The 11,982-nt window shown below is 35.3% G+C and overlaps 1 protein-coding gene and 1 long non-coding RNA gene across 2 annotated transcripts in view; one reads left to right on the top strand and one right to left on the bottom strand.

Moving 5' to 3' along the window:
- The window catches only part of prr12 (proline rich 12), a 28,447-nt gene extending 22,395 nt beyond the window's left edge, over positions 1–6,052 (bottom strand). Inside the window, exons 1-3 of the mRNA XM_014473231.2 lie at positions 4,927–6,052; positions 3,055–3,212; positions 824–985 (exon numbers count right to left, since the gene is read on the bottom strand). Coding sequence (XP_014328717.1) covers positions 824–985; positions 3,055–3,212; positions 4,927–5,006 — 400 coding nt within the window. The 5' untranslated portion in view covers positions 5,007–6,052. The remainder of the gene's footprint in view (positions 1–823; positions 986–3,054; positions 3,213–4,926) is intronic.
- A 3,116-nt stretch (positions 6,053–9,168) lies between these two features.
- Positions 9,169–11,618, top strand: LOC111609958. The gene is made up of 3 exons (XR_002753423.1): positions 9,169–9,263; positions 11,069–11,179; positions 11,475–11,618. It is a non-coding gene; the product is annotated as an uncharacterized LOC111609958 (long non-coding RNA).
- The last annotated feature ends 364 nt before the right edge of the window (positions 11,619–11,982 follow it).

The raw sequence follows: 11,982 nt of genomic DNA, 5'->3' as shown, positions 1-11,982 counted from the left end.
TTGGAAAATTAATCAAATCATCTAAATAAATTTAAATAAAGGCTTTATGTACAGTTAACTCCTTAAAGGTGACCTATTATGGTTACTTAGATTGGGATGGGTCTAAAGGTTATATAAAACATGTTCATTACATTTTTTGCATAAAATCATTCTTAGATAATGAAATTTTAGTTAGTTAAGTTTAAATGTTATGTCCTTTCAGAATGAGCTGTTATAGGGCCTCCTGTCACTATATATAAAAATAAACTGCTGTTGACCACGCCCCCAACTCAACATTTACAGTTGCATGTGAAAATGGCTGCAAACTGATGCACAATGATACAACAGTACATATTTCAAAAGTATAAGTGGAGCCACCTGCACAAACAACAACAATGTAGCAAATTGTTTCTGAATGGTAAGTCAGCAACAAAAGATTTATCTTATTTTGCTGCTGACCAAAAGTGCTGGAGCTCTGCTTGCTTTGCTAGGTGACATCATATCGCCTGTTGAACATGACTTAACAATGGGGAGGTTTTTGAAAAGGCTAATTTTCCTGACACCAAAAAAACATTCATTTATTGTCAAAAAATTGCTTGGTGTTTTTTTAAGCACTTGGGCTGTTTTAGAAGCAGCAGAGACCCAAATGTAAGTAGTAAAAACGTGCAAAATGTGAATTTTGCATAACAGACCCCTTTTAAATCTTTTAACAGAATGCACCCACACACAAATTGTCCGAATATTAATGTAGGCAAACATTGGAGGGTTGCTTTTTTTAAATGTCATATTGACATTGGGTCTGGTTGAATGTCAACACATCAGGGAGGATTTAACATGGCCCCACCTGTCTGCCAGGATGGTGTGCGGAACTGAGAGAGGAGCGAGGAGGCGGAGGGCGGAGGCTGGGGACCTCGGGACTCCAGAGCTGAGATCAGGTTCATGACCGAGGCGTCGGGAGCGGAGGGGCTGGCGTGGTGCAGGCCAGTGTCAAACAGCCCAGAAAGACCTTACAGAAGGAAATAATACATAATTACAACAATCACTTTCATTATATTTTTACTAATATGTGGGAAAAACAATACAAAAATAAAAGAGAGAACTATATATTATACAAATGTTGAGCTATAAGGGATAGAAACAGTGAAAAAATTTAAAGCTTTATTCAAAAATTAGTATTTAGAATAATTTAATAATTTATAGTGCCATTTTTTACAGTAAATAACCTAAAAATATATATAATATAAGTTGCTAACATTTATTATACAATATAATAAGCATTAAAAACTTTGATTTAGTTTCTTTAAGCTCAAATAAGCCAAAATGATCCATATAAGCTCAACTACATACATTAATTCCCACTAATATTAATAAGTCGTCCTTTAGCGGGTCGCTAAGTAACCACATGGCTTTTGCAGCTATTCCCAAACTTCTGATATAATACTGTCGTCTTCAAAAGGGGAAGGGTGAGAGGTCAAATCAATGTTAGCTTCTATATCCATTCTAAGACCAATACTAGTGTGTGTTTAGATTGTTGTCCTAGTGGTTATCTCTGGTTTAAGATGAAAATTAATCATTTGAAAGTAGTTCCCTTTCCTTAGTCTATCAAATGTCAAACAGACCCTCAGTATGATGCTCCCACCACCATGCCTGATAAGAGCTACAGGGTTCTCTACTGGGGCTTAAAATTTGCTGCTTTTTCATTTGTTCATTAAAAATAACCAATTTATTTTTGCTATTTTTTTGGATCAGAACTCTGCAACCTGGACACAGTTGGGTGTCCCAACAGGAAAATAATCCCAAACACACATGAAAACTAAATGCTTATACACAAAATGGGTCTAAGTGTATTTCTTAGTATGTATCACTTTGTAAAGAAAACCCAACATTTTATTCAAACTTGTTTACCCAGCTCTTGTTTTTATAATTTACCAAATTATATCCTGTATGATCATGACATTTGGACTATTTTACTAATTTTAAATAATTTTGCAGTTATTTAGATAACTCTGTTGTTTGCACAGCTTTATTTTCTTTTTTTGGGAATAATTGTTTTTTTTTCAAACACACATGCACATTTTGTACACTTCTTAAAATGATCTCAGTCAGTTGCACATTCGTTAGGAGTTGAGTACACTATTTTTAATAAATGCATTGTAATTTTGCTCTTACTGTACAGCCTGTTATTTTAATTTTTGCTTTGACATATTTTTATTCTTTTATCTGTGTGTAAATCAACATTACACCTAAACTTCCCCACTGTGGTGGGGATATACAGACTGAATATTTTATTCAGTCTGACCTGACAGAAGAATTAGACCTGTTGCTATAAGCAATAAATCAATTAATTGAATGATAATTAAAACGAGCCCAATAACTTCCATTTGCATGATTTATTGTTTTTCTCTTTTTTCTCTACCAAAACCTGAATGAGAAAAGTCTTCAGTCTGGTGTTTTGGTCTCAACTAGCCTTTTTGTAGGACATTTTGTTAAAGGAAACTTCACAATTTATTCATAATCTATTGTTTCTGTTGTTTTGTTTGTTTATTTTGAATATTTAAAATATCTACCAGTTTCAGTGTTAAATGTCCATAAGAATTTAAAGTTTATTCATCTTTGAGAAAGTGTTCTTGCATTCTTATGACATTACTATTATACTACATGAAAATGGTCTCAAAACAACAATATTATTGTTTATTGCAATAATTTTTAGGACATTTTCTCACCCAGTAAAATTTTTTATTGTAACCGGCTTAAGAAGAATGGCTAAAAATCATAATTATGTTATTATTAATAACATAATTGCATAATTAAATTCAGTGGTGACTGTATGTAAACTTGCGAGCAGCACTGCAACTCCAAATCCACCTTTCAATATATTAATCACTGTTGCTCAAAACAACCTGCAGAACACTTGCAAAGCTGCACAGGAATGAATGCAGGGTTTAAACTTCACTGAGCCAAAATTTGCACACTTGTCTGCGACAATAACCTACCAGAGCCTCCACAGGCTGACCAAATAATTCACTGGTAGGGCCCCTTATGGTGGTGACATGGAAGGTATGACATTTATCTTACCCAAACTCCGTCCAGCTGCTCCCCAAGCCCCGCCTTGGCCAGAGCTCCCTGGGTGGTGATTGGTGGCATAGCCCTGCAGAGGGTGTGGGGTGGAGTAGGCTTGTCTGTGAAGGAGCTCGGAGTCAGGGTGGGATGATCTGGAACTCCCATAAACCAGACTGGGAAGGAAGAGGATATGGGGAGGGCGTGGAGGGTGGAAGTGTCAATCAATCTTCAGAGCATATTACCATAAATCCAGTTAGTTTCCCAAACGTGACCCCTGAAAACGACTAGGTGGAGGTTAGCTTCAGTGCACACAAAATCACACAAGTGAATTACTCTATTCTTCTATCATAAGGGTAATTAATTATATCTGTTCCAAATTACAATTAAGTTTTCTATTAACAAGAAAACCAAAAACTATTAATGAAATCAATTTATTTGTGAAGGAATCACACAATTACAACCATCGTCATTTTACTAATATCTATTACAGTAGTCATAAATCTGTCAAGCCCATACAGTGAGGCATACTTAATTATAAAATAATGGCTTACTTCCAATCAATAAAACGCAATCAAAAGGCAATTTCCTTACATAATGTTTCCTAACTTCCATTATATGTTTTTTTGTTGCTGGATAATTTGGCCTTAGAGAAGGCAGATGAAATGCGTGGCTGCCTGCCTGCCTGTTCAGATGCATGCTAGCATTTGGTAGCATCATTTGGGAGAAATGCAGAGACTAGGCCCGAACTGTGCAAGGCCTGCGTTGCGTATAAATAAAGCATATGACACCGCAGTGCAATGTGCAGCTAAATAACAAAAATATACTTCGTCGGTTTGGTTCGCAGACAAACAATTAGCATGTCTGTAACTGCTAATTAGTATGGCGATGCAGCTAACAACTGAATGGTGCATGCCGACGCAAATGCGAGCTAAGCTGCATGCAAAAACAAATAAGCATATTTGTTTGGCGAAAATCGGCTTTCATAAAAGGCGCATATTCCGTTTTTGAGTTTTATCATGCAAATCTACGCTTCCCTTAAACGTTTCGAGAAGAAATGCGGGGATGATGTTTGCGTGGACAGGCCTCTGCTTTGCTTCCCTGCAACACGGAGCGCTAGCTGCCAGGCTAACCAAAGCTAAACTACAGAGCTCCCCTTCACGCATTCTGTGCAGATTTCATCCTCTAATTTGATTTGTTCACCTGAATTCTGGTTTTATTCGAGTCAAATTGCAGATTGCACCTTCGATGCACAGGATGGCAGATTTTTTTTTTTTTGGCAGAGCTGTAATATGCAAATGAGCACCAAACCAAGCAAAACCATCACAAATCCGCTAAATCACAAACGCACCCAAGTTGACATCTAAACAGTGATGCATTATTTCTATACGTCTGTTTCTATTATGCGTGACAGTGTAGTGCGTGTTTAATTAATATGCATCAGTTTATCTGGTTGATTACTGTCAGGGGGGTTGCTGAGAGGGGGTTTGCTGCGTCTGCACTCCTCACAGTTTTCCCATCAATCCCTATAAATTTATCTGTGTTCAGGCCTGCAACACAGGGAACAATAATTCCAATGGACACTCAGACATCCCCCACCTCCATCCATCCCGCCAGGTCCTACCTAAAGCCCCGTGTATGTCAATCACATTCAATTCACCCCCCCAACCTTCTCCTTTCTCCACCCCGCCCACCCCCACGACACACGTTTATCCATTCCTGTTTATAATAATATTACTATGCAAACTGTTTGGATGACAATGCACTACGCACGGCGATGTAAATGAAGCTCCTGGCTGCCCAATTTGTTTACACGGGAGGTCACACAGTGCCCTGCACAAAGTAGCACGGATTTGATGCATGCACATTGTCTGGATCCCGATGCATTACCTTTTTGCCGTTCTGTCGTAACTCCATCCTGCTCCTGCGCCCAAATCACCAAATCCTGTTCCCGGGTAATTTCTATCCATTTAGGAGCGGTTACAGTGAAAGCGACGAGAACGTAGCAGGGCACGAAAAAATATCCAGTCTTTCCACGTTCTCGCTTTCAAGCTATTTTCCCCGGTTTCATAAGCAAGTCCTCAGGAGTGGAAAACAGCATATTGAAAGAGAAATGGTGGGGAGGAGGAGAAAGCTGGATGAAAAAAGAGGGGGGTCTACGGGGTTACAATCCAACCACCTCCAAAAAAAGCCAGTCTTTCACCTTTTCCTGTGCCTTTATCATTTCCTCGGTCTGAAACCAGTCACGGTCATGATGAAGATGCCGCGGATTTGCTCTCTAATGGGCGAATTGCTTTTAAACATTTGACTTGAACGCGTCCTTTTTCCACCGTCTCTCCTCCCCTTTCTTCAGGCTAGTTTTGGCTACGCTGATGCTAGCTCTAGAAAAGATAGCAATCGACGGGGCCACGTTGGTAGCAACCATTCCCCATGGACGAGCAAAAAGAAAATCCCCAATTTGAAAATCTCTTTTTCTCCCCTCTTGCTCTCTCTTCGCATGCAAATGGTTCCCACCCCCCTCCGGAGCGGAGCTGTGTGGGGCTAGCAGCAGATGCTAGCTGTCAGCAACGACGCATCAAAATAAAACGGGGCTGCTTTTATTCCCCCCAAAATACTCGCTCCCCTCTTTTCTCCGAAGGCCACCCGAGTAAAAGCAGAAACTGGGTCGTTCACACCTCAAAGGGTGACGCAAGAACACGAAAAATATACATAAAAGCCGAACGAGGAAGTGTAAAGAAATAGGCCGCGTTTAAATATTTTTTACTCATTTTCCTCCGGAGACGCCATTTTTGAAGGCGGATAGCCGCTGTCCGTCCTCCCTCTCCTCCTCTGTGTCTCACTCGGTGTCTGCTGTGACCTCCATTCACCGGCTACCAGTCTGCCAACAAGCCCTGCTCGCTCTTCCACATTTTCATTATTTTGAAGGGATAACTATTAATCAACGCCAAATACCGCGCAGCTCGCCCTGCACGCTGCAGTTTGCTGAGACGCATTCGAGTGCAAGCGGAGAAAATCCCGAGTCAACCAGATTTATTGTGCTGGAGAATTTAGTTTGCAAATTCATATCCAGATCTTGACACACATTTGCAAACTAAATGCTGCCAAATGGTCTATGTTTTCTAAAAGTTTGATAATGGAGCAGTAAATCTGAAATGTAATGACAAATACCAGACATCAAGTCAAAGAAGAAGAAGACTGATAAAAAAAAGATTTATTCATAATAAAATGTGAATAAAGATACGTTATAATAAAACAACGAAAAAAGAAACCAAAATAAACAAGACTACACAAACAGAAGTCTATATGAATTAAGTTGACGAAGAATAATAAAAAATAATTCTTAAAAATACTAACATAAGCTATAAACAGATAAATAAAAACTATCTATCTATCTATCTATCTATCTATCTATCTATCTATCTATCTATCTATCTATCTATCTATCTATCTATCTATCTATCTATCTATCTATCTATCTATCTATCTATCTATCTATCTATCTATCTATCTATCTATCTATCTATCTATCTATCTATCTATCTATCTATCTATCTATCTATCTATCTATCTATCTATCTATCTATCTATCTATCTATCTATCTATCTATCTATGTGCTATGAAAGAAATGTAATATAATAAAACAATCAAATATGTAAATCTAAGAAATATACTTAAAATGACCAACAACAGAGCTCAAGTCAAATAAGAAAAATAAAACTAATGCAATGTATAAAATAAATTCCATTAGATGTTTTAAAAATATAATAATCACTTTCTAATTTGTGTAATAAAATTGCTCTATAATTGCATATTATTAACTGCAAATAAGCCATTATGTTATGATTACATTTGCCTCGCAATTTTGGCTTGACAGATTTATGACAACTGTACATTATTTTGACATTATTAAGCCAACCAAAAGAGGCAATGTAACATCTAAATCTATAGATTGTATAGAAGAGATGAACATAAAGAACAAAGAGGTGGAAATCTTCCAACTGTTTCACAACAGATGACATTTCCTGTTTTAAACTTGTTGTAAATCCCTCTGACTCTGTATTTGACCCTTTTTGGCCTCCGCCATAGTTTCGGATTCCATTCATGTTTTCTCCTCCTAACATGGCAACAGTTGTTTACATGCTTCTGTTAAAGCTTATTATTTAGAGAACCTGCCTGGCAGACGATATGTACATAATTGTTCGGGCCAGCAGATGGCACACTGAGCTTTCTAGTAATTATAGTAATGGAGGATCATTGAGCCCTGGCTGGTAGAGATGGTCTAGTAGTTCACACCTACTTGGGTTATTTTCTGACACTTTAAATGGCTAGACTGCTACGCAACCTTGTGTCACTTCTAGGTTTAAAAATAAGCTGAGATACAACCAAGAAGGTTATTATTAAACTATCACACAAAGACATAAAATACAAACCCATTCAACAAAATATAATATTATTGGAAAACTCATTTATTCCAGTAACTCACGCGTAATATAGAATAATTACACATAAACTGATGTCTACAAGCCTTTATTTCTGTTAATTGTAATGATTTCCACGTAGAGCCAATGAAAACATGATATTGAATACTAGAAAATTACATCAAACCAATAAAAAATATATATTTAAAACACAAATCTGGCCTTAATCAAAAGCATGTTTAACACCTTTAACACTTTGTTATCTTTATCTCATCGGAGCACATTTCTGGTTTATTTAATATGACAGTATGATCCTATTTGTCCTACATATTCTAAAGGCCATTCAACTGGCTGTTCAGTATCGTGTCAGTGTTTGCTGCCCTCTAGTGGAGAGGTTTGATTTTTTTTTTCCAGTTGAAAAAAGATTTTTAAAAATATTAGGTATATCAAATCTAGTATATTAAAGATAATTTATATTAAATATACAAGCTGTCAAGTGAGCACATTATTAATGCTTGTGCTACCTCTGGAATTTTATATTTTATGCAGACAAAGATTGGCTTGCAAAAAATAATTATACTATTTGAACTTTGTCATATCCTTCAATATTAGAATAAAAAAAATAGTCAAAGTGAAATCGTTTACAGATTTCTAATAAATTAAAAAGAAAAATTAAAAGGTGTGGTATCCATCTTTATTTAATCTCAACAAAACAACATTTTGTAGAACAATAGGCCTTATTTTGGCCGACAAGATTGTGATAAAATATATTAAAGTTTATAAAGTGACAAAATGCGCAAAGTTCAAGGAGTACAAATACTTTCCTAATTTATTCTTCAATAACACTGGATGGAGCAACAAAAAACTTATTTTCTAAGTTAATGAATCTAACCATAAAATGCTGCTGTTTTAGTATGGTCAATTTTTCCATATTTTAATAAATAATGTAATAAATACGACCATATTTTTGAGAAACTGATTTATTTTACAAAAAAGCAAAAGACAATAAAAATATAAAATAAAATATCACGCTTTTGTTTGTTCTTTTTATTAATTCTGATATGGATTTTTTTTAGCAGCTTTTTCAATTAAGCTTCAACTTTGCTGTGATAAAAGATAAAACTCTGAACATACTGTAATGCACTAATTAAAAACAGGAGATTAGTTATTCTAATTTGTTTCAAACATCTATGCATATTTTCCTGTAAGTTTGCAGTTTCTCCATTTTCATCCTTAAAACTTGGAAAATGCCTGTTTGGTTCTTTCATCCTTTCCTAAAACTAATTCTGTTTCCTTTTTTTTGCATGCAAATTAAACTTTTCCCAGTTCAGCCCCTTTAGGCAACAAACTGATTTAAAACTGACTGACCTCATGCAGAGATTTAAGAGGACATTATGATGCATAACAGTTGACCCCAACAGTCCCGCACGCACACAGTGATTAGAAGAAAAACAAAACAAAGGATATAAACCAGGGAATATTACTTAGATCAGATAATGCAATTATGTAAATAAAAGAAAAAAAATTAAAAAGAGAGAAAATCTTTAACAAGGCAAGTACATCTGACTGTGAATTTTTGTACTAATTTAATTTCGATTTGCTTTACGGTTAAAAAAGGATAAAAACTGTTAAATAAATGAAAATATAACCCACCCACTCAGTCAACTGTGTTAGCGCCTCTCTCTGTGATCTCACTTGACCGTAGCTGTTGCTGCAGCAAACCTCTGGTTCTGTTCAGTCCAAATGCCGGTTCCTGTTGACGCGGCGCCAGCTCCATGCCAGATTATCAAGGCGGACGCTGACAAGTGGTGAGTTTTAACACTAATTGCTGGAAATAAATACACATTGGATCTGAATGATAAAGTGAATCCATGCCATCAGAAGCTTTATTGACTCCGTCAATCACAGATCATTAGTTTACGTTATTTGACAAACCACAATAGAGCTTGAAGTCCAGGAACACCAAGGTCTTAAGATGCATAAATAGATCAGGAGCTTAAAATAGACTCCACACATGAGAAACTGCACATACAGTACCAGGGTGTCAACTCACGTTACAGAGAGTTGTCTTTATTGGCACCCAACGTAAGCATGTCAGTTAAAAAAAATTAAATGGGTTAATCTTTTATTAACACAAGTAAAAACAAACAAAAACAGCTTTTAATCTAAGGATATTTAGTCACTAGGGGAAGAAATACTGTGTAACAAAACCATTATTATTTTTAAAAAAGCCCCAGTGACACTATTAGTTGTTCCTCTAACATTTGACAAGCAGGAAGGAGACAGAGAGACGATTGCTTTCCTTCGCTATCCTATTTTTAAGCTCACCCTCTAAACATAGAAGAAGAATTCATTTTGAATAATTTTTCTCTTATTTTGGTCATATGTTTTGATTTATTATCCTACCAAAAGACTGTCGCTATGACCAATTTTCCGTTTACTGATTGAAGCCAAGAGATTGTTATTTAAGATGATCTTATATTTCATCTACATGGTGGAGCAGTTGGCAGAACTGTTCAGAGTTGGATAGTAACTGGATACATTTACTCAGTTACATTTACTTGTGTAACTTTTTTGGAAAAAAAAACTTTTAGGAGTAGTTTAAATGCACATTTTTACTTACTTGAGTAATATTATAATGAATAATTCCTAATCTTACTTGAGTAAAATTTGGGTTACTCTACTCACTGTGAGTAACCTCTGAATGAAGAACAAACACGATTTGACCAAAAATACACCTGACACACACATACCTAAAGTTTGTTGAAGTGAGACCTCTTGTTTCTACACAAGCTTCGTTATCTGATGTAATTTTCTGTCTGCTGAGCTTGTTGCTACATTTAGAGGTCAAATAAATGTCCGGTAAAAACCATATATTGTCACTGGAAGTGCTTTTTATTCTGTTCTCAGATATATTTACATTACCTTCTATTGACATTATATTGAAGAAACTGATTTAAAAAATAGTTTCTTCTGCTTGAAATTTATTTTTGAATTTTTTTTTACATATATCACTTTTTCATGTTAGTCTTTAAAATACCAGAATTTGCACTGCACATGACTTTATATTTTTATTTGTCTGACGACATCATTGTAAAATATTAAATCTCATGTTACTTAGTACTTCAATAAATTAAATACTTTTTTACTCTTTAAATAATTTTATGCTTGTAGACAGATGATAACATTTCCTCATGTTTTAAAATTTATTTGATCTTCTTACTCTTTCAATTTAGTTTCAAACGTGATAAAAAAAATAATGTAGATTTTATTGTTTTTAAAATTCTAAAATACAGATTTTCTGTACAACAGCAATAAAACATGAATTTAATGTACAGCTTTTTACACAACAAATTTGTCACTTTAAGAAGGAGCAGTAATTTGTTACATGGATCTTGTTCCTGATGTCAGTTTACAAAGATGCACAAATTTGAGCTGCAAAAAAGAAAAACTTAGCAAATTACAGTAAAAAAAACAAACAAAAAAAATCCACTGATGCACTTTTAGAAAACATTTAGCTACATTTCTGCGTGTTTGTAATTCTATGTTGGCTAATTTCTAGAAGGTGTGTGTTTATGAGTACAGACTAAGTGTGTCATGTCTTGTGTTACAGCGTTCTAGAAAAGAAAGCGGTGGCCTGCAAGGATCTGATGGATGCCTTCCACGCCTGCATAAAAACTCTGTGTGACGGATCCTGATAAACAAAGAAACATGGATTTGAAAAGTAAGTTCACATCCCTACAAACTATCACATGTTTATGCCTGGTTTCTTCTGGGAAAGCTTTGGTTATTTCAAAGCTTTCCTAAATAAACCTTGCACCATAAACCTTGTATGAAAAATTTCTGCTTACTCTGAATCTTATTAATCTTAAGGAGAGAAAGTGTTTGAAGTCAAAGATTTTTACTTAGAATCATTCTCACAGCTAATAAGACATTAATCAAATACCAAATTTTGCTAATTGGTGAAGCTAATGTTTGTTTCTTCCTCTTTTTCTTCCTTCTCCTTATGTTGCGTTTAGGCAGCCACCGGTTAAAGGTTTTTGCTAGCTTCCAGATCTCCCAGTGAGGAGAAATCTGGAACAAACTGAGTTACCAGGAAACTCAAGATGAATGTAATTCCAATGTGTCCAACAGCACAACACTTGTTTAAATTAAAATAATGCAAATAACACAATGATCCAGTGTGTCTTTTTCTGGCATCATGTTTGATCCTTAAATAGCAAGATGTAGGAAAGTCTATATCAATAATAAATAAATAAAATTATTTATTTATTATAAATAATTTTATAATAAATTATTATTATAAAAAATTATCACAATAAATGATAAACGATAAACACCTGCTGTTCTTACAGCAGGTGACTAATTATTTATTCTGGAAGAAATCACATACACCTCATTTTTCCTCAACAGAATTAGAGTATAAAAAGGGGGCATTAATACAAATACACTCCACACTTTTCAGATCTGTATTTGTAGCAAAAACATTTGTGTTTTTCGGTGTCATTAAAATCCTAATGAAATATA

This window comes from Xiphophorus maculatus, chromosome 10 (assembly GCF_002775205.1).
Source record: "Xiphophorus maculatus strain JP 163 A chromosome 10, X_maculatus-5.0-male, whole genome shotgun sequence".
NCBI classification, from domain to species: Eukaryota; Metazoa; Chordata; class Actinopteri; order Cyprinodontiformes; family Poeciliidae; genus Xiphophorus; species Xiphophorus maculatus.
Note: the sequence above shows the minus strand (reverse complement) of the source record. Positions and strands in the feature narration are given on the sequence as shown.